Consider the following 24,620-nt stretch of genomic DNA (forward strand, 5'->3'; position numbering starts at 1 on the left):
CAGCCATCAAAGTAACTGTATTATGCATTAGTCCTTGTAATAGTAAAGATGAGTGGAGATAAGATGGGGGGGGTCTGTAGTTTAAGTTAACAAACAAAAACATTTTAAAATAATAATCAAACTATTTTGGACAAAACAGGAAACATAAACAAGAATAATATTTTATAAAAGAACAGGAATCTAAATTACATATTAACAAAACACTCAACACAAAACAAATTAAAGAGTCAAAAGCCAAATCATCCCTCAAAAAACACAACTTCATAACACCTGACATGTTTACAGACATTAATAATTAGAAAACTTTAAACACAATGACATTTCAGTAAATGGGACAGTGGCATATTTAATGCTATGCAAATTTGTGCGCATGGATACTGTAACTATCTGTATAATCCGTCAGGAAACATCAACATCTAATATTTCAAAACTGAAATAAAAGATTCATATTGCTAGTTGCCAACCAGTGTTCACTATATGGGCTGCAAATACAATTTCCATTTGATATGTTTTCATAAGAACTGTGCATACAGTACAAAGCAATACCATAATTTGTTAGTTCTCTTTCATCCACGTAGGAACATGAACAGCGATTACCTGCCACATACTGGTTAACGGCTTTATAGTTACAGCAAAATGCATTACCAGGAAAGACACAAAAATACAGCCAAACCTCACACAAACATGTTCGGTTAACCTTTACCGTCATCCTTACTGAGAGAAAAATGGAAGGCTTTTTTTGACACATTTACAATAACATCCTTTTGTTATTTCACATTAAACAAATGTACAAAAGAATATGCAAATGTGCGATTCAAAACACAGACGGTTCCCTTGTGCTTTGGGCACATTTTAAGAATTGTTTAAATGTATATTGCCAACGGTAAGAAGTCAGTAATTATTAAACAATTGTTCTGCTTGAATATCACAAAGGACTAATGAATATGTTAGCGAACAAAACTAACAAAAGACTCACAGATATTTGCTCGCAAACACTGCCTAAAGAAAAATGGTATGATAACATGAAGCCAAATACACATCTCGTGTGTACTTGTGAGTGTATGTGTGACACAGACTACATGTGGGGGGGTGTCGGTGCAAATAGATGGCTGCCCTAGGGGTCCTTTTGCATTATTAATACAGGGATCTGTAGTTGGGGCTCTTACTCAGATATAACACCACTGCCTCCTGCATGCAATTTCAACATGATTTCGACTCTGCTCGCCCACCCACCAATTAATCTTCTTCATTTATATTATTCAGGTAGATGTAGAAAAAATAAAAGAAATCCTTGCCTTTGCTTAAAAGTTAATAATTACATCCACTCTGTGCGGGCAGCTTTTGAGACAAAGCTGGCGAGGAAAAGCAACAGGGCAAATTGAACAAAATCACTGTGAACATCAGAGTGGGCTCTGACGAACTGGTTTACTAATTAATGTTTCTGCTGTTTTCACCTGTCAATCATGTAACTTTAGAATTTCATTATTAGTGACAGTCTCAGAGCCAAGTTTAGGCCTGCTTTCCTGCATTCATCATCACCTGAATATTGTTGACCAGTCTAGGAGAGAGATAGTTCAGGCTGATGCTAAGTGTACTGCAGAGTTATTGTTGTTGGGTTCAGAAATGTCAGAGCCTCACTAGGTTTGGGAAGCTTACATGCATAAATAAGAGGTTAAATCATATAGTCATGTCAGCTGTCCATCACAGGTGCATCCAGGATGTTTGAGTCAGTATGCCCTGTGGTTGGTAGTTAGTTTTAGAAATGGGACTGACTACTATAGTATGAACGGTTGCTGTGAAGATAGTGGGAGCTGTGGGAGCTGTCAAAACAACTTTACTAAGCCTGGGGCAAAAAGCCAGTGGTTTAGGTTAACACAGCACTTTTTTACTTTGCCATAGTTTACAGACTAATAAGGTGATAGTGGAATATAAACAGTACCCATTAGCCTCCCGGTGTGAGATGCCATATTATTTTAACTCAATTACATAACTCCTTCCAGCTCAAAACTGCATGTAAGGCAACTCCTTATTCACTTAGCTAACATGAATAAAAGGATGATAAATGTGTTTTTCAAAGTTAAAGATTAAATGGTTTAAAGTGTGAAAGCTCTGCACGAAGAGACAGGCACCAGATGATGAGACCTGAGGGGTCGTCTTTATTGGATATAAAAACCTTACTCTCTCTGCAGTCACCATAAGTCCTGCCTTGTGTCAGTCTTAATCCAGCCAATTTCTCAGAGGAATAAAAATGCGTATCTGATACTCAGAGCATATCATAACAAATACAGCTACTTTTACACACAAGTTTAGTTCCTTCTACACTTAAATATTTAAATATGCATTATTTAAAAACATTTTTAATAATCAACCAATGTGAGGGGGGGGGGGGTATCCCGTAGAGTAAGGAGTAAAATCATATTGTTGTAAAATGGTAAGTAAAAGAGTCTGAATAAATGAAAGCACAATGAAATAGAACAAGCAACAAAGGACTCATTAAAAAACAGAGATTCCACAGGTTTGATTAAAAGAATCCAATTCCCAACGGTATTGAACATATCCTACAGAATCACACAGTCTCATTAACTGAGGACCAAAAGATCTAAAATTCAATTATGGGCTAAAAAAACAGCTAAATCACACACTGACATCATGCCAGAGTTGTCAGCTAATCAGCAGCCTCACACATGTATTAACAGGTAAAATTCTCATCTGTAGCAGAAAGATCTTAACACCTTTACATAAAGGTGTGATAATATCTTGTCCCATGAGCAGCAGCCAGCATGACAGAGTCTGGCTTTGACCTCGAAATTAGCGCAGAAGATCCCCCCCACCAATTTTTAAGTTGTTTGTGTGGCAGCATTTTGGATTACTGGTGGAAACGATGAATATTATATGAATATATGAATCGATTGACAGCTCTATTCAGAATTTGTAGTAACAACGGTGAACTTCAGACAGAATGACACAGCCACTAATGTTTTCCGTTATCTTTGGGGACTGTTTCTTATCTACACAACCTGAAGCGGAAGGGCAGATGGCAGGAGACAGGTGAGGAGGGTAAACATAAGAGAACTGAATGTGTGTCCAGACTGTATCATGCACAAATAAACAGAGTTTTTGTCACAGGGGTTGATCCCTCTGGATCATCCTCCTAGCTGAGCCCCAACATGTCCTTAAAGACCCCTGGGCTAGTCTATTCAATTTCAGCCATACCTGAGTGCTTTTAGGAATTACCTCATGTATTTGCTAAGCAATAAAAGCTGGGCTTTAGGTGATAGAGGATTTTGTCTGATTGCTTGAGCAGCCATAGATAATAATTTAAATCCTCATCAGATAAACTTTTTCCTGCAAAAGTGCTGTCTCTTACTCTCTATAGGCATACACTTCCTCAGACACAGTTTGAAAGTTTGAAATGCAGAGTAGTTTTATGCTGAGAAATTGTAAACCAAATGCTAACTGAATCAAGGTGTAAGGTAGAGCGAACACTCCATATTTCTTGGTCGCCTTTCATCTAAGTGGACTATTTTAAATGGTGACTTAATGCACTGACAATAAACCGAACCATTCAAAAAAAAATCTGCAATTCTTTTGTTCTGAACATAAAAGCATGGTCCTAATCGAGCAACCCCTAATGGAAGGCTTTCAGCCAAGAAAGAATGTCTATAGCTGACCTTTCCACAACTTCGGCCCTCAGCAATCAATGAGGTTGGGTGTTTGTAGGTTCTGTAAAGGATGATTGACAATGAAGTGTCCGTTTAAGGATTTCAACACAAAACCTTTTACCAACAACATTATCAGAATTCACCATTTAGAACCAACATTTTGTGAAAATTTCTGGTGGGGACACATAACATACAGCAGCTGATGTGAACCCAATTTAATAACATAATGTGGTGATATATGTTTTATCTAGAGCAATTTGATAAAACTACCACAAACCAATGCATATACTAAAACAAGCCTAGTAATAAAAGGTAAGCTTTAACTCCAAAGAGACCGTAAAGATATATTTTGCTGATTTTAATCCAGGTCTGTGAAATGGTATATTGGCTTTGAGTTCAGATAAACGGTGTTTGGCCTGTATCTGTAGCAGAAGTCCCTGAGAAATGGAGCATCGGCGATCATCTGATATCCGCAGAATTAAATGAAACAACGCGAAACAAATCATCGTGCTCTTCCAAAATCCACTGGCTGACACGGTGACTCTCTGAGGCTCCGTTCCTTTGGGACTTCTGGTTTGGGCAGAGCATGATGACGCAACGGCTGGATTTAGGCAGAACTCAGATGCTCCTCTCCTCAGGGACTTCCGCTACAGAGACAGGCCAAACACTGCTCATCTGAACATTCTGGATGGCAGACAGGGCCTGTTTTTTGTTTGTTTTCTTTTCCTCAGAATCCTGTCACTTTTTTATCTATAAACCCCTCTGAACTCTAGCTCAAACTTTGTTGATAAGTCAAATCAGCTGGTACTATTAAAATAAATGTGCATCCACAAGATTAGTAAGCATCACAGACACTTACTGTTTATCACACCATATCAGATTATTAGAAACAATCCTTTCGGTTTAGAAGAAGGTATGTCACTCCTAGCTCTTTTCTCTCACCACTCTGCACCTGTCATACTTTGTCAAATATTTCCAGCACTTAAAAGTGAAAATGATTGAAACCAAGCCAACAGTGGCTATGTATGCAGGTACTTCACTCTCCACAGTTTTCAAAACATTCTTTCCACAGCAGCTCGAGACTCCCATTGCTCTCTGCACAGAGCTGTAAAATATCTTTATGAAAACTCCTGACAGAAACCACACCAGAGGAGCAATCAGTAACAATCTAACTCCAGGGGTGGATTTAACTTCCTTTGAGTGAAGCTGAAGTAAAATGGATTATCAAGAATGAGTATTAATAGGCTCTTATAACAGTCACTACTCTCTTAAAATTGACACTTTACCTTATAAACAATGTCTTTAACCTAAGTACTGAGACATCCAGCTCTCTAATCATTCATCAAACTATAACTAGAGACCATCTTGCGATTTTGATCTTAACTACACACCTGTAAAATTTTGTGACTGCATCTTGCACGGTTATTGGGCCAGGGCTGAAAGTAGGGGAGGCCAAGGCCTATTGCCATGACTTTATCTTGTAGATGTGACAAGATCTCATCATAATCAAGGTGAAGAGTTGTCTTGCAATGTCGGTGCATAAGTGCAAATCATTTGTGTGGCAGTATTTTGGATTCCCAGTGAAAACAATTAACTGCAACAGAGTGACAACACAGAGACACAAAGAGTCTGTAAGCATGTAAGAATATAACGTACAACGTGAACACTTGCCCCCCGTCTCAGTATGGGACAAGTTGGGAGAACAGTTTGGTCTCTGCTGTCCTGAGCCGAGTGACAGCTGCTGGATAACCTGCCTTCACCAGCTGACTGAGAGAAATTTACTAAACCAACATACATTTTATGTCAGCTCCATGGGAAGAAATCAACAGTGTTTAACTGATTCATTGACTTTATATACCCGCCCAGCGCAGCAAGTAAAGATAAGCCTGTGACACAGACTGAGCTGATCAGTCTATGATACGGTTTATATGTTAAAAACATATATGCAGCAGGAGTAAACAATATATTTAATTAAATGGAAATGTATCAGTTCCCTGCGATGAGCGAGCAGGGGCAACTGCGGTATACTTTACAATTTACTTCGTACCATGATGACACAAACATACACGGACTCACAAGGTGACAATACCAGCGGCGACTATGGCAGCTGGTAATTATTACTGTCAACTTTCCAACTGAAATGATCTGAGCCCAAAAGATCCCCAAGACACATCTGCCTGCCGTGGAGGACATCTATAGCTCCCGTTGACTACTTCTTTAAGGACCCACCTCATTGTGCCAATCACTTGTGTTTGTCCTTCTGCCCTCAGGAAAGCGCTACAGGTCTATCAGAGCACACTACAAGACTTACAGTTTCTACCCTAAGGCCATTACCCCATTGAACTCTGCACTGAAAGCACATCGCCCACAGACAATACATATACTGTGCAATATCTACAATTGTGCAATGATATTTATAAAATTAATTGTTATAATAATGTGCAATATCTTATATTTTGATGCATACGAAGACATGAAGTGCATGTGTGTGTGAATCTGCATGTATTTGTGTAAGCGTGTGCACGTGAATGTATGGACTGTTTTTTTTGCACTACTTTATTGTTATTTTATATTTTTTACATTTAAGCTCCTCTCGGAAAGTGGGCTTGGGTTTGGTTTCATGCACCAGCACAGTAACAATAAAGTCATTTTATTGTATTCTTTTGCATTAAACTGGTAAGAGCATCATATTTAATGCACCAAAATGTCTGACTCTTGATCACAGGAATGAGATTAGTAATTAACTAGAGAGTGCAGACCTCCGCCAAGGCCAATGGTGCATTCACATGCTTCTCAGATAGTTCCCTTTCTAGAGTTCTTCTGACGTCATTGTGTTCATAAGCTTAAAGGAAACAGCATGGACACTACAATGAAAATGTGTTGCATTTTTTAACACAGTGTTTAAACAACACATTGACAGATGTTTCCAGTATTTGTGTGACAGCGGATCAGGTGAAAAATGAAATATGATCGATAACTTTTACGATTATTCTAACACAAGATAAATGCTTGACAGGATCTTACACTGTTAATAAAAATAAAAAGAATGTGTATCCACCCCATGATTTAGATCTGCTCAAAAGAAGTAATCGGTTCTTCCTTGGCGCAGTATTTTTTCAGTAATCCTGCTGGCAGACAAACTCAGTAAAAAACATGACTTTCTTGGCAAAAGGAAATATTTCCAAACTTTTTTTTCATAAGTCGGATATGTTTTTTTTATTAGTTGTTGATTTTGTGAGTGTTTTTTCCTTCATTTCTTATTTCAAAACAGAAAAAGAAATGCATCAAACTTCACAGAGTGATATCAGAATAAATCAATAACAGACACAAGGTTTACTGTAAGCTGTTTGAACAAATGGCCTGTGCTGTATTTGCTTCTGAAGAGGACTGTTACTTATCTTCATCTTCAACAATAAGTGGAGCTGGCCTTCAAATTGTTGTGTAATGCTGTACATTGTGCTAATAAGTGTTTTGTGAGTAAAGATGTGAAGTGACATTCTTAGCATGTTATGTGTGTGTGTGCATGTTTGTGTGTGTGTGTGTGTGTGTGTGTGTGTGTGTGTGTGTGTGTGTGTGTGTGTGTGTGTGTGTGTGTGTGTGTGTGTGTATAAATAAATATATATATATATTTATATAGACAGTATACACACAGTATATAACCTTGGGGTATCTTTTTTTGTATTCATAAGAGTTGTTCTGTGTTTGATATTGGGAAACTTGCTTGGATAGAAGTTTTTTTCAGCTATGAAAAAAAAACCCTGATGGTAACAGACTTGAAATACAACATGTTTAGGCTCTTTTGTGACTGGCAAAACCTTGAACTTTTTTCCCCAGGAGAGAAACATGTCTGCCTTCTTCCAACATTTCAGTATAGCAAAGACAAAATGTCCATCATCTTATATAGCTGCTGAAAATAAAAGCTTGAATGTGTCGAGTCTGAATGTGCAGACAGACTAGCAATTAGCGTCCGCCTTCTCTGAGGTCTATGTATATGTCAGGCATTGAAGAAAAAGTGCTTTCTGGAGAGAGAACTTTACCATGATCAAAAGGTGGTCACTGAGAGAAATAATAACCATAGCAATTTATAATGTCCATCTTTTTTTCTACCTCAATTCAATTCATTAAAAGAAAAACTCAGCACTGGCTTTTAGAACTATAGGTGCAGTGGGTTTTTATGTAATGAGCATGTTTAGATGGTTAATTTCATTTGAGTGACATTAGTGAGACATCATAAGTAGTGTCAAAAGTCTTTGGCATCAAATGACTATATATGGCACAGCATATTTCAACATTTTGAAATAATTTCAATTTGCTTTGTGTGGATGTGAAAAGCAAGAGCATGTAAAAAGACAATATATTGTGACAGTTTGACAGTTTTTCAAATACGCTTCAGCTCAAAGCCACTTAAAATCGATCATTCTTTTCAAATACTGGTAGTTTTAAAATGGAAATACTTCTCCTGCCATGTCTTTAAATGCCCTAATTTATGCTCATTTTCAGGTTCATACATGTTTTCATGCTTTAATGCCAAAAAAATTTTTCTTATACTGTATGTCTTAACATACTTGTATTCACTCTCACTGACCTTGCTTGGTTAGTGTTTTCGGCATCTTCCGCATAGCTCTGGCATTGCTGAACCGTCACTGAGAACAGGGAATGACTGTAACGGGACTGTAGCGGCACTTTCGACCTATATACAGTTTAGTTGTGACATTACAACAGAGACCAACAACTCCTCACGGCTCACTTAAGGCACAGTTTCTGAATACGGGCTGTGTGCATTTCTCTATGGATTGAGATTCTTTCACAACTTTCTAATCAAAAAATACATAAAAGGCTTAAACTTTTCAATATAGGACTTTTAACTGCATTTTATACATACAGTTTTAGCTTTAAGATTGTGACTCATAGTCTCTTACTTTGTAGTGCTTGTAGCCCTCGCTGCTATACAGTGCCACTGTGTATACTTCTTACAGGATTATGCATCATTAAACAATTTGGCCTTGACACTGTTATATAAAAAAAAAATAAGAAAATAACTCACCATACTTGACTGGTAAGTCCAATAAGCCAATTAAGAAAGCAAGAGTGAACAACTTGTCAACATTCCCAAACAATAAATTTGCCACAGATGATTTCTCAAACCCGCCAAAGCATGCATTCTTAGTTGACCTGTCAAAACTCATCAGACTCTCTTGAAGGCTAATACATTTGGATCCTCCACTGCCTTCTTGATAAACATACGCATGATCCATTGTGACAGAATAATAAAACCCAGGCAAAAAAAAGGTGCAATTAGCTTTATAATCTATGGAGATGAGCAATTAATGCCTGGTAGGAAGCTCTGATTGTGACTTTTAATCATGCCAACGTTTTCTGTGCCCATAAACTCGGTGAGAGACCCTCATGAATAATGCACGCATCCTTAAAGCTGATGTTTCTATCACACACAATGTGAGGGTATGGCTGAACACAATGGATCACATTATACCTGATAGACCATGTATTACATTGCTACTGATAAGATTATGTGTCCGGACCACAGCATTGATGGCTCTACTTTGGCCTTGATGATATTAACTGATACTTGTCGATCTAGTCCAATTAGTGTTGCAGTCTGTGGTTAGCACCTTTTTAAAGTTATAAAAACAGAAACATGAGCCCGTACTTAAACTAAGCAATGGTAAATAATCTTAGCTGTCAATTCAATTAGAACAGAGTTATACGATTCAATGTAGCATGTGTGCAGTACAGTGATTTGACTACTCAACACATGGACTATGACTGTGAGTTGTAAAGCAAATGTTGAGGGTCCTGTTATGACATTCAGAAATTGTTAAAGGCATTTTAGTTGTATTTCAGACTTGTATGAGAAGATATAGACCATTTTGATTTTCCACAATTTTAACACAAGTGAGGTTGTTCTTTAGGGACTCCAGGTCAAGCTGAACCAAATAAGCGGCACTGATTTGCATTTACATTACCAGTTCATGCCTAAGATGGAATTTCTCCAGAGTAGGACAAAAGCACGTCAGACCTGCCTCCAGGCTGCGGTGATGTCTCTCCAACCGCGACCCCACCTTTCTCCCCCTCAAACAAACGTGTGTTTTGAGACTCAACTCATATCTGTGCAGGAGACCAGAGAGCGAGGGATGTTTTACAAAAGTCTCTGTGTGTTCATCTCTCAGTGCTTTTGTACTTTTTCGTCTCTTTCTTGCGTCCCTGTCTGAACTTTCAGATCGATGCTTTATTTTTGTGTTTATGTTCGGAGGCCTGTTAAATTACTGCTGATGAAGACTATTATTGTGAAGAAGTATATTGGTAATTAAATGTGTTTCTCCATCGTTTTACAACCACTCCCTTGACCACACAAAGAACAACACATCAAAGACAGATTCATAATTACATCCCAAACATTTAGATTTACTCTCAGTGGTTTCTGTGACATTAGTAATAGTATTAAAAATATAATGCTTAAAAACTGCTGCCGAGAAAAGCCACGCCCCTGAAGACACACCTTTGAATAGGTAGAAAACAAATCTCTGCTGTGCTAGGCTGACACGTCAAAACTAACCGAGCCAAGACAGCACATGCGTATGGACTAATGGCAGAGTTTATACTGTACATTTTCTGATTATCTAGTACAATTATACACACCATGTGTGTATTGCATTGTCTGTGAAAGTATTTTATCTTTCTTTTCTTCTCAGCAAAAAAAGTAATTTCCTTAAAGTTATAATCTGTAAGATTTTCATCAAATTAATCGTTTGTAAGTAACTATCTATCAAAGAGTCAGTTAAAACAATGGTGATGACCCACTAATGAAAGCACTTGTACTCCATTTCATTACTGCTGACTCACAATGAAGGATCACCAGACAGAGAAAGAAGACTGTTCAACTTCAGGTCCAAAAAAAACAAACTAATCGACGTGAAGATGGGCAAATAATCAAGAAACATAGCAACCGCGAACGTGACAAGATGCAGGGCTCTGAAAGAACAGGTTTCCTGCAATTATATTGTACTGCCAAAGAGGCCGCTAGAAACAAGGTATCTGAAATCTTAAGGATTATGACTTTAAAGTCAAAGATTTCTTTAAGTGGGCTTTAGTAGCTGGAAGAATACATAATTGAATCACCAAGAAAATGTCCACGGTGCAAGTGAGGGTTAAATTTTCATGCAATTGTTTTGCTTATGATGCAAATAGAGGACTTTACCTTCAGCGCCGATACAGGTCACCTTCTGGGCTGCAGTTCCAGGACCACAGGAGCCTTTAGTGGAAATGCATCTTCCTTCTTGTTGGACCTGCCACAGGTAACAGGCGGGATCCTCACAGGGGATGAACTCCACCAGATGAGGGCAGGTCTCTGGAGGACTGCTGGAATCCCACAGGGCCTCTCTCCTCCTCTGTCTGAAACCTGACAAAGAATAGGAGGGGAGGGAGGGATGGAGGATGGAAAAGGTTGTCAGAGAAGCAATTTATATTCCTGTACAACAGTAATCATGTTGTCTCACATTAAGTATACAGAAACCGTCTTAGCCCATCAATAGATTACAGTATTAACATGCGGACTTTACTGGACATTATCTTTGTGATCAATTATAGTCAGCAGCAGTACCTCCGAATGAAAGCTAGCATGAATCTATGATAACCATAATAATTAAAGCTTTGTGAAAGAAGAAAGGGCGGAAGAGTCTTTTTTTTTACTTTGTTTGCCAGTGTCAGACCAACATGTTTCTTTTCAAAAAAAATATTTACAGAAAACTGTTGATAAGGGATAGCATTTTGTTGCAACTCCCTTTTGGTACTATTACGATAAATTATGCTTGATCAAGGTGTGATTTTGTTTTTCATCCGTGAAGACACTAGCCTTTTTCTAAACAGTAAATGTGATACAGTGTAACAAAGAGACAAGTACTATGTTCGCTCATTGGATTGAATTTCAGCACTGGGAGCTGTCCACAGTATGGTCTATTCAATAGCATGGTGCAGAGAGAGAACCACAATCGGTTTGTGCTTCTCTGCATGGAAAGAATTAAGTGTGATATTGTAAATTAAGTGTCATATGATGTGTACTATTTAAAATGATGATCATCACCTGATTCTTTATCCATCAGACGCCTGCCATTATCATATTTATCATAAAATTCATTCAACTTGTCAGTGATACAATCAGTGGTTTGAACATGCAGCTCATTCTTTTACATTTGATTTTCAGCTTCTTTAGTAATGTGAGAATAAGTATTAGATTGTGCAGTTGTTAGGTTCTAGAGTTTTGCACTGATTGTATTAAAGACACAGTATAACACAGTATGAACACTTTTTATATTTATAACTCACTACCAACACAAATCCGAGACTGCACTGACCAGTACACCTTCAAATCACTCATCAAAATCATTTAGAATCGTTTTACCGATCGTTTTATCTTAAATATAGTGTTTTTTAATGTACTTACATGTTGCCTGCTTGTTGTTAAAGGTACTTGTTTTAAATGTAATGCTTTTTATTGCATTATGTAAGGTGTCTGTCTGTCTGTTTAAAAGCTCTTTACAAATGAAATGTATTATTATTATTTCCATTTCATGTCCAGAGATCAAATTTAGGGAAAAATGCCAATGTGTTGCTGAACATACAGAATCAATCTAAGTAACTAAACTAGGTAACCTTAACAAATAAAGAAGACATAGAAGCACTATTACAAAATAAGGGGAAAAATATTTCAACTGCACATTTTAACAACCAATTTGCATCCAATTTTAACATACAAAAAACATCTAAAATACTAAACATAACAAACACTGTTCCCCTTTCTTTTCTATAACAAAAACGAAAAATATGTAACAAGTCCAGATATCATGCGGTGGAGGGCCTAATTGATAAACTAAAAAAATAAAACAAAAAAATTCTCCACCTGCATCCCACTTCCCAATTAAGAACAGGAAACAGGTTGCGGCGAGGGAGATAATGCGCGAAATGACACAGCAAAGGAGAAGGTGTTTTAAAAAACTGGGAAGGTGGGAGTGATTGAGGTCAAGCTACAGTTGTTGGCAAGCCTTTCAAAATGACATCTGCCTCTCCAATTACTGAGTCTCACCGTCTTTTCACTACTGCTACTGCCTCTTCTGTTGATTAATTGGGTGCTGCCATCTGAGGTGTTCTGGCCCCACAGTGGCATACACTGAATATCTCTATAGTGGTAGAAATGCTTAAATTAAATCAGGAATGGTTAAACTTATTAAACCAAGCAAATGAATAACTTTTTACTTGTATCGTCTCCATCTTACTATTAATTGCCACAACTTTTCTTTTTATATTTTGTACTTTAGGGAAATTATCACACTAGACTGGCATGGGGCTGGATCTCCTCAAACAACTGAAGAACTAGAAAGAAAACAGTGGACTCCGTTAGCCCTCCATGGTTACATCCGTCCAGGGCTACACGAACCCCTTTATTTTTTTACTTTTACTATTGTTATTATTATTATTATTATAATTATTATTATTATGACATGTAAAAAAATAATAACACTGATATATGTAGTCATTAAACGTACTCATCAACATTTTTTTTTTTTACCATGAATTTAGCTATCTGAGTATTTATATGCTTACATACCATACACTGTATTGTATATGAAACACACTCACACACAACACTTTCATACATACTCCCACTAACTAAATCAACAAAAAATATGTGCCTATTCAAATGAAACACATATGTTTATATATCTTGTGTTAATGTCTGTATGTGGTAAAACGTTTGAAAAGAGAAAGTGAATGGCCACAGTAATAGTCCAAATTAGGACCAACAATGGGTTGTTTCATTGTGTTAAATCATACCATGGATTTTTCGGTATGGCTGTGAAATACATAGAATAGCCTATAGTTGTAGCTAAAAATAGGACAAACACGTGATTCCTCCTATGATGTAATTTAGATATGACATGACTCAAGGCGGAGAAGTTAATCCTATCTGACAGTCCAGCGTGAACCAAAAAAAACCCTTAATACAGATGTTGAGTGATAAAAAAATATGATAGAATAGTGTAATAGTGTGTAATAGTGGATGAATAATCCCAGGGGGGAATTGTTTAAATAATTATATTAGTTGAAAAGAGAATAAGATTAGAATGAGTTGTAAAGATTTGTTAGAAGTAGTAAGGAAACCTGAAATCTGGTTTCCCGTGTGTCAGTGTGGTATAGCAGTGTAGCTTCCTCTTTCAACCTAACTCATTTTTAAGGGGTTTTTTGTAAAGTGATAAACATGTGAAGAAAGACTAAAATAGATTGGGACATGTGTCAAAACAGCAATAGATCAAAGTGTTTTATAATGTTTAAGTTGAAATACTACTTGAAGAGAAGATGAAGATTTAGAACTACATTCATACATTTGTCCAGCCATGTGTGAGGAAGTATTTGTTGAACAGCTTGATGTTATTGAAAAAGAAAGCCGAGGGAATGTAGAAAACTTTCTTAAATTCTTGTCACTTGGACCTCTTTGACTGGATTATTGCTGCAAACATACAACAATTGAACAGGTCTTCTTAATAAGTATGTAATTTGCTAATTAAATCCTATCCCACTACAATGGACAAGCTGTGAGCTAATTAATGGTCAGGAGATATACATATTTAAGCAGGAGGCTGGGGAGGCAGTAGGTGAAAATATTTGAACAATAACATTGTGTTGCATTGCTGGATTTTGGTCATGTCTTGTGCGTAAAGTGACCTTTTGTTGTGTGAACTACTTGTACAACTGAGAAGAGCCAGCACTGACCTATCTGATCGGATCTGGGTGTAGTCTCGCTTCCTTTGTGTTTGTCTAATAAAAGCGTTCCACTGATTTCACACGTTTACATCAAACTTTAGCCAGATTTTTTTCTGAGGCAGAAAACAATGACAAATCAGGCCTTTAGTAAATATGGAGAAAAAGAATAGAAATAGAAAAGTGAAAAATAGTTCCTCATGGAGTGACATGTAATTTCACTGGCTTTTAACGATGTACTTTCTGATTGGTGTACCTTAACACATATTAAGTGTTATGCAGTGGAGAGGCAGCTTTTACAGTAAATACAATGATGATAGACTAAATAGGGGCTATAACATGATGTGAATGATAAATGGCTCTGTAATGGCTTCAATAGGCAATTAGCCAAATTCCTAATAACAAGATCAACGTTTTGACACAATCATTATCATTAGGTCATTACCCAATTGATTACCTTTTTGGCACATACTCGATTTGTATTTCCTACTGTAAAACATTGATTATGTCAAAGCTGAATATACATATATATATGCGCTCTAATCTACAGTTTCTCTCAACTATTGAGATCTTCCAATTCCTTGATGACATAGAAAAATGTTGTAGATGAAAGACAGTAGAAAAAAAATGCTTTCTCCAGAACTCCAGCACCTCCTCCAAGTTAATGTCGATGTGAAACTCGAGCAGCAGAAGCTTTTTCTTTTTAGCTACGCTCACTTTACCACAGCTGACACTTGGCAGGAGGGTCCCACATTCTTTCTATCAACAGGTGAAACTGTCTTACCTCGGGATACCCACTGTACAAATTACATCCCCCAACAATCTGCTAGTGTGAGGCGCCAGTTCAGGAGCCTGATCTGAGCGGTGCTGCCCGAGTGGTCTCTCGGAGAGCAAAGAGACTGCGGATCGATAGCAGTATTGCCCAGAGCACTTACTGCTACTCACATCCAAACCACAAAAAACAATTTGGTGTAGGCATGCCCCCATGGATATTAATAATTGAAAGGTTTCTTGGTCATACCATGTTTATTTCAGGGAAACAAGGGCCATCCAGTGATATTCAGAAATACCACTCCCTCCAGCTCGGAGACTTCCCTTAGAGGCATTACTAAAATCCTATCCACTAACCTCCCATGTTCAATTCATTTTCCCACATAGCTGAAAAATGTGATAGGCCAAGATAACATGAAAAGCACATAAAGCTACTGCAAGGCAATTTAAATTAGTAATTTTCTGGAGAGCAAAGCTGGGGCGACATAAGAGTCTCAGTCGGCTCTTCTACCTGAAGACTGGGACCCCGCGGGCCCGCCGGTTAGAGAGGGCTCACACTCTATTCTGATGTTGTGAAACATAGAGGCTAAGTGTACATTCAATAGGAGTTAGAAAATTCTCTGCAGCTCAAGGACCATAGGCGAACGACTAGGATCATAAAAATGCCCTTCTACTAAATAACTGTTCATTGCTTTGCAGGTAACAGAACTCACTGCGAATGATTTTCTATTGGTTTCATACTCTATCTGCTGTGGGCTCTGGATCTTTATGAATGCCATCAAAAGACACTGTGCCACAAGAGAGCCCTGTGCCAAACAGCAGATGCTGTGTTTTCCATTCCTTGAAATATATTAATGACACTGTCTGTGAGGGGAGCTGCTTCATCCCATAGAGATCCGGTGTTTGAGAGTGTGGGCACTGACCTGAACAATCCACACTTGAGTTGCTCCCTGGGGGGCTTTCATGCACATTTACTCATGGCAGGGACGAGGTCACGCTGCCCTTTTAGCACAGCACTAACACACTAACAGCTCCTTCACTGACTGAAACTCACACACTACACTGCACACACAATGTGTAGCATCTCTAAAGCAGTCAGATATGACGCCCAATCACCTGTGAAAAAAAGACAAGAACATTCAGACAGTATGAGCATGCTGAATACTTGAGTGTGGAAACACACGCACACACGGGCAGACACATGCAGATACACACACACAGGAAGCATCTTAGCTGCTGTAACTTCTTTCACCGTCCAGGGACCAAGAGCTAACCTACAGGTGTGCTCTCTTTCTGTCTTCCATCCGCTCTGATTTATACACGTACTGTCTTCTTCCACAGCACACTTCCTCTCAGCCAGATGCTTATTAACAAACAAGGTACAATTCAAACCTACTGTATACTGCATATCTCTCCTGCACGGCAACATGGCTCCCTTAGCCTATATCAACCACAATTTCTCTTTCTCTCTCTTTCAGTTTTAATGTTTCCAAAGCACAACACAATTGTTATTAACAAGATGGTACAATGGTAAATATATTAAACAAGGTTAGTGTAAAGCCCCTTGTTGACCACATTGAAGGTACTCAGCTCTTAGAAAAAAACTGCTGTGAACAGCTGATTGATAAGAAAGAAAGTTGTACTCTTCTATTGAAAAAACAGATGGATGGATGAAACATTTTGGAACACTTTAGTAAGAAAAAAATGTTTTGCATTTAAAATAATACCTTGATCTTTTTTAAAGGATTGTCCTTACATCTTGTTACAGCAGCTTTCATGTGTTATCCAATTTGCACCCGAACTAGCTGATTATTGCTAGCAGTGGTCGGTAGATAAGTGACATGCAAAAATCAGCAAAAATCTACAACAGGATCACTGTTCTTTGTTTTCAAAACAAGTTTTATACATTATCGCACAATGACTTCTGTCTTCAATGACATAACACTGTTGTCATATTTACATGGTTGTGCAAATCTTTCAAAAGCCATAGCTTGTTCATATCCAATTAAGTCCATCATACCTTTCTTCCCCTGTGGTTCTTTGCAGTTGTCATGTAGGCAGGCACCCCAGGGTGACCACTGAGAGAGTAAGCATTGGTACTGGCAAGGGATAGAGCAATGCTGGACGGCTAAGGGGGGCTCTTCTGCAGCGCACAGCTTGGCGTTCACAGGCCTGGACACTGAACAAACAAAAGGAAAACAGGCAGGGTTTTATAGCAGGCTTAAGTCAAGCTCAGACATACGGGCAGCGGTGGAATGTGTGTGTGTGTGTGTGTGTGTGTGTGTGTGTGTGGAGGTCCATACGATTCAGAATACTTACGCAGCTGTCGACTGAGCGTGTCACAAGCACGTGCTTTGACGCCTGTGCAGCAAAGCAGCGGGTGACATGTCATGTAGTTTCCCACTTTATAAGGGTCACACGTGTACGTGCACGTTCACGCGTGATGACTGCTGCACGCCGGTAATCTCACTACGCGGAGTGACTACGCGAACAGTTATGCGCTTTTTTTGCAAATGCAACACTCGCATGAAGATAATAAATGATTTTTTTACACGTGCGTGTGTGTGCGTGCGTTGTTACGTGTGCGCAGACTTCATCACGCGTAACAAGAAGCAGCGTACTACACTTAGAGCGTGTGCACGTCTGTCTGTCAGTGTTCGATGTTTACTTTCAGGCGATTACTTATATTACTTATATTTTTATGTTGCCTATTGCTTTTACTTGTTGTATATTTGATGTAAAGCACTTTGAATTGTCTTGTTGTTGAAATGTGCCATACAAAGAAACTTACCTTGCCTTGTGAGTTTTACCATCATTTACTTGCGTCAAATATTTTGTTCAAAAAATGGGCTGAGATTTATGAAAATACAAATTTAGGAGGTTACAGACTTCGTTCTTCTTTTGCAGTTTGATCTAATATAAACACAAAATACATGGCACCAGTGGGATTTGATCTTGTAGTGTTTAAACTCCAAGCCTAGCACCCTAGCCAGTGAGATATAACTCCACTCTATGAGAAAATAAAACCATAATGTAGTCTATTAAATCATACATCATTCAGTGTAGCGATGTCAGAGGAGCAGGAGAATATTGATCAAAATTGTTCAAAATTTAGCTTTCATTTCAAGATTTCTATTTTCATAAATAATAAACAACTCAGACACCTTTTCAAACAGAAAATCAATAGCCTCATTTGAACGGATGCTTTAGTTATTCATTTAAGGACAGTTGTGCTTACATTAGCCCTTTACAAGCGTTCAAATATATGAATGTTTCCAGGGAAATATGTTTCCCCTGATCAACTGTAGTTTGATGATTTTTCAGTCTGTTTGGTGTATTAGTTTCTCAGTGGCGCCATGTCCTGGATGAAAATGGAACACGTTACGCGTTCATGTACGCGTGATGTTGCGCGCAGTCCAGATCTACTTCCGGTTTCGAACAATCAAAACAAACGAACGCACGTGCGTGTAATGTAAAAGAAAACATCTAACAGTGACAGACAGACGTGCAAACGCTCTAAGTGTAGTACGCTGCTTCTTCTTACGCGTGCTGAAGTCTGCGCACACACGAACGCACGTGTAACAAATTGTTCTATTAATCACACGGGCACGTACACGCTGCTGTGCACGCATTTCTATAAAAGACACGGATGGAACCCCATACATGCGTGAGTGCGTGCGTGTCTGTGTCTCTGTGTGTGTGGCTCTGTCAATTAATATGTCTGGAAATGTAATGCAAACAGGAGTATGTGCTATATCTTTTAAAGAGTGCTATATATTTTAAAGAGTGTGAAGAAGTGCAGTCTTTTCCTTTTATTTTTCCCTTGCGGGATAAATAAAAGGAATTATTCTCCTTCTTCTTCTTCTTCTTCTCCTTCTTCAGATTGAAAACCATGGATGTAGATTGTGAAGACAGGAGTGTATTGATTACTGCAGTTTACCGTTTGAAATGTTTTACACTGTCGTGAGAAGCAGAGTAGCTTTTAGAAAAGTGCATTGTGGAGGGAAAAATAGAGGATAAAAGAAAGAACAGAAGGAAAATTGCTCTTCTCATCTCATGTCTGGCTCAGGAGAATATTAAATAGAGGGTTGCGAGTAAGGGTGTAAACAGGATGAACAGGGAGATATTAAGGCAAGACACGGCAAAACCAATTCACCGCAAAGCATGGCTGGTGTCATTTGTAGATCACAGAAAGCTCAGCAACCTGTAATGTGCTCTGACATGAGTCTCTCACACAGAACGAAAGCATATTTTTTGCCTTTTCACAACATGGGGATTTATTCAATCTAATATTCCATTTTGATGCACCTCCGCAAATCATTGAGTGGCAAATTTCCATTTAAATGAGAGCCCAAAGAGAAATTCACTAAATGTCCACCCTGCATTTTGTCTTTTTACCAAAAGTAATTTGCATGGTGTTTGATCTCCTTTGTAAAAATGAGAGGCTTGCTTAACAGCATTCATAAAAGTATGTATTACAGATCTTTCTGCTTTGTGCTGTGAATTATTTCTTGTATTTGTCAATTGCATAACTGTACTAGACATTCAACAGGAGTGAAGAAATGTCTGCATTACAGATCAAGTTGCTTTCCATGTTGGAGGCATATCTGTTTGCATTAGGTCAAGGTAAACATTGCAGTTGACATATTGATCTTTGTCTCTCACATCCATTGGTTCAAAGAGCTGCCCTCGTTGGCATTCTATTTTCACCTAATATATTCACTGTATAAATACACCTCTGGTCCAGCCTTTCTCTGAGCACATCTGGTGAGTTTAAGGGGCATCCTGCTAGAACACCTCAGCTATGACATGGAAGTCACCCAGGAAAATATGAATGAGGCAAAATGGATATGTCATTATTATATAAATGCTTTTGTTTATTAGGCAAGAAAGACTGTGAGTTGCAAAAGAGGTGCTAATACTTAAAAGTCATTAAAAACTACCCACTGTGCCTAATTAAAAAGATAAGTGAAATACTTGGCATGCAAACTTTTTGTTTTTTTCTTCTAATGATTGATTTTATAAGCCTAAAAGTTTCATTTTGTTTAACCGATATTTTCTGTAAGAGTTTCACTTTTTTAGCACATGCATTTGGAGTCAAACACTCAGTAACACACTGGTTGCCTTGGTGATTCTGTGTTTTTTAATTTTGGTTTATATTCATGCATTTACCAAATGTAATTTAATTTGGCTTCACATAAAATCTGGTGAACATGTGGTCGCTCTGTTAACACAGCCAGAGATAAAACATCTTTGACATTTTGACTACATATAGCTACATTATGATGTTGCTGAACATCACTGAGTGCACTCAAATGTTATCACTCCATTGAATGGGTGTTATCAGCCTCACAGATATGGTTTAGAAGGGGCCTGTTACACTAGTGGGTTCCGAATGACGCTATCAACTATCCACATGGTAACGGATACTATACATTTACATTAAACTAACAATTTTGAGCCCATTTCCAGGTTTTCTTGCTTATTCCTAAATGTTCTGTGTGTAACTTTTTACATGTATTAATAGTTTTTATGTTGCCAATGGGTGAACGGGTTGTAAAGTAACTTAAAAACTTTCTCGGTTAACTATAACCTATGGAAAGGACTGTTACACTCTCCCAGATCTCTTGCCTCTCTTCAGCTCCTCGACCAGCAGAAGTGTGCAACATTTAGCTTTGAAATGGAGTCAGCTAACATAAAGGAACTGAGAGAGTCCGCATATGCTGTTTCTGTTCTAAATTAAGCAGTGACAGGGCAACCCCAAGACGAACCCGGTTAGAAGCTGTCCTATAACAGCAGAAAGTTTGCTAATCCGACTCGGAATTTAATTTGTGCCGGTCCAGGATCAACCCCCCGTAGCTGGGGTCTGCCACTGGAGGGTGTGGAGGCACCGCATGTGTGTCTCCAATGAAAAATTGCTAGGTAGCTGACATCGTCAGCTAATTCATACAGACCTCCAGGTTGGGCTGGCTAGCTTGCTGTTTGCAAATTACTAACAGCTAACACTATGAAGAAAATATATACAACAAAAATAGTTCTAGATTAGTACCATGTCCAATATGGATGGTATAAATTGAAATGCATGTTTAGCCCAAATCTTACATTTCAACCGTAATGTAAAAAGGTATTCAAGAATGTTGACTAAATAAGATAGTCTAAAACTGGATATATTTGGATTTAAAACAGGAACTATTTGATATATTTTTTTAAATCTACAGGATGCAAAGCTTTCCAGACATTCACCACTTATTTTTTGATACAATGGTTTTGTGCTACATACACATTTCAGTCTATACCAAAAACATGTTAAGGTTCAATATTCTGTCCTAACAGGAAATGGCACAAAGTAATATACGTATATATTTATGGCATCCTGCAAGTTGTAGGTCGAAGTTCACTGAACTACCGACACACATGCCACTCGTACTTCTCGAGAGATTAATTAAAAAAGAAGAAGAAGCAGTAGCAGTCTGGCTACAGAATCACCATCTCTACACCAAACTGCTACTGTCATCTCTGCATTTAAGCCAAAAACCACAACATGGGATGTGGTTCTCTCTAACTTGAGTAACTGTCTTTTTTCAGTAGTTTTTATCAGAGCTTGTTTTGCATGATACTAACACAGTGCAAGATAACATACATAAGTGCAATTTATCTTGGGAGGTGATGTGCCATAATTGAGCCAAGGTGATAACACACTGCCCAACAAATATGTATCTGCCATAATTCTCTACTCTTTTTCTAAACACAATTACACACATACTTACGTACAATATAATGCAATCCTCTGTGTTCAAGTCACTGTGTCCACCCCCACATTTAAGTGGTTTAGTAAGTTAGATTTCCCACACTCATATTGACAGGAAAAGGAGTTATGACTGAGAACACTCAATGCCACTTTTAAACCATAGCTGTAATTATGCCTATTTTTTTGAACATTTCAAGATTATATCCTTTATCCATGTGAGACAAATGTGACATGGTTTTCAAGCAACTTTTCCACCATGTTTCAACTAGGAATTTTATGAAATCTTGCGACAAGCTGGTTTCAAGTGGTGAAAAAAGCAGCTGCTCCTCTTCATGATGAACATGTGCATGTGTGCAGACGTTCTCTCTGGTCCATTAACCAAAAACCCTTAACAGTAAGGGGGGAGAAAGGTAGGCAATCATTTTGGCCTTGCCAAGAAGTAGTATTGGCTATATCCCTTAATTGTTTTCCACAAATATCTTTTACAGTGTACAAGAAGAAGGGCATTTTCACAAAGAAGCCAAATAGAGATTTGGTAAATATTCAAAGAGGAAATTAGGGAAATGATGAGTTTCCATTTTATTTTCTTTCTCTGTAATAGATAATCATCCTCCAACAACATTACTTTGGATTTTATTCTTATTGTTAGTATAAGGGACAGTAACAATCAATAGTCTGTTTCTTCTTATTCACCCACTCACTCAACAATAAAGGCTGAAGAGTCCAGACCACACCCTCCCGTACAACCACAATGTGTCGATTTTACATTCCAGTTCCATGAAGATCAAACAGAAAAGATGTAATGTGTAAAGTAGTGAGCTTTAGAGGTGGTAGGCTTATTCCTTCCAGAGCCAGGCAAGCTGTTTCCTCCTTTTCAAGTGTTTGTGCTATACTAAGTTGATCAGCTGCTGTTCATCTTAACTTTGCAAACATGAGAGTGGTATATATCTTTTTTTCCTGGTAAAAAAGCATTCCTTAGTAGGCCCCTTCTAACCCATAACTATGTCAGCTGATGACCACCGATTACAGTGATTAAAAGTATTCCTTTAAGAGGCGTGGCACACAGATCAGCGTTAAAAATCTAATGCAGCTTTACTGCATTGCTGCAAAGTGTAAGCAAGGGAATATTTATTAAAACAATCTATCGATCTATTTCCATGCTGCTCTGTGGTTTGCTGATTCTAAACATGAAAGAGTTTTAAACAGTTTATATGAAGCTGAGGTTAAAAATATTACTGGTGCTACAGCAAAAAGTTAGTTGTGGGGGCGGCCGGTGGCACAGTGGTTAGAGCAGTCGCCCCATGTAAAGAGGCTAAAGGTCCTTGAGTCAGCAGTCATTTCCTGTCCGTCCTTTACAATAAAACGCTTGAAAAACTGCCAAAAAATTATCTTAAAAAGAAAAAAAGTCAGTTGTGAAATAACATTACGCCCTTAGCTATAGTATATCGTAGTCTGAGATAACAGTCTGAATAAAATGAAGATTCTTCTTGTCAGCCTGCACTTTGTACATGCTTTAGCTAGAGCAACACAGCATGCTTATTTTCTGCCCTGCATAACCAACATAATGCTCTGCTTTTTGATTTTAATAATTCATTCTCATGGCTTTCATCAAAACACACCACTGGGTTAACTTGGAATTTACTTATGGTATATCTCTTGAGTCACCATGTGCTGCCAGTGAGCCCTGGGTCAAGTGTGATGGTGCTTTTTTTTTTTTACCTTCCTTCCTCTGATGTGGCGCTGAGTCATCAGGGACTTGAACGCAGTAGATCTTTTTGGTCTGGATCCCCCTTCCGCAAAGAATACTGATGTTAGCCAACCGCCGGTCCTGCTGGCTCAGTAAGGGGAAGATGCGACATTCGCCCCAGTCAGTGCTCCTCCACACATACCTGACAGAGCACACACAGACAAACGCGAACACATTTGCAATGTGAACAAGCAAACAGAATGTACATTGAGTCACTGCTGGAGTCTCTGTTTTATACTATATGTCTTGAAGAGTATCATGTTTGTATATTTTCAGAAAGACAATCTATTCAGAAACAATTGATAAATGAATGCATTTTTAAAAGGATAAAGTGTCACCACTTACCCTGCAGCGACAGTTGTTTTAGAAAAGTCACATAGAGTAAAAGTCAAATCAGCAGAAGCCTCTTGCACAGTAAGTCAGTAGGAGAGTGGCATGATTATTTTCATTTTAAAACTTCTAAACAAATGTTTGGTTTCAACTATGAAAAATGCAGTGGTGCAGAAAGCAATAATATTGGAGGAGTTTACCAGAACAACAGCCTGTAGTAATCTATCAAATGCTTAATTTCCGTAATGAGTTTCCCTAATCATGTAAATCCTCTGCTCTCAGGCACTCCATGTAGATTTAGCAAATAAAACAAAATCTAACAGCAGGGAAAATAATTCTCTATTGACCACTTTGTTTACTCCATGTAATATTAGCCAAAGCCTATCTGAACTCAATCACTCCTTAAACAATGTGGTTCTGTCAGACACTGTTATGTCATCCACTTCATGTCCATTGGGTCAGGAACGCCCAGCTGTACATTAGATTAGTGTAGATGTCACAAGGTAATTAAGATAATACCGAAAAAATATGCACAAATATATTAAATAGTGAAATTATGAATATTTGAAGCCTCAAGGCTTTCTCTCATAAC

The 24,620-nt window shown here is 38.1% G+C and overlaps 1 protein-coding gene across 1 annotated transcript in view; it reads right to left on the reverse strand.

Moving 5' to 3' along the window:
* Nucleotides 1–24,620, reverse strand: part of thsd7ba (thrombospondin, type I, domain containing 7Ba) — a gene marked incomplete at both ends in the record, with an annotated part of 152,679 nt that overhangs the window by 80,346 nt on the left and 47,713 nt on the right. The window contains 3 exons of the mRNA XM_083921867.1: nt 10,879–11,079; nt 17,224–17,382; nt 23,671–23,840. Of these exons, the coding sequence (XP_083777993.1) occupies nt 10,879–11,079; nt 17,224–17,382; nt 23,671–23,840 (530 nt within the window). The remainder of the gene's footprint in view (nt 1–10,878; nt 11,080–17,223; nt 17,383–23,670; nt 23,841–24,620) is intronic.

Source organism: Echiichthys vipera (genome assembly GCF_963691815.1).
Source record: "Echiichthys vipera genome assembly, chromosome: 10".
Lineage (NCBI taxonomy): Eukaryota > Metazoa > Chordata > Actinopteri > Perciformes > Trachinidae > Echiichthys > Echiichthys vipera.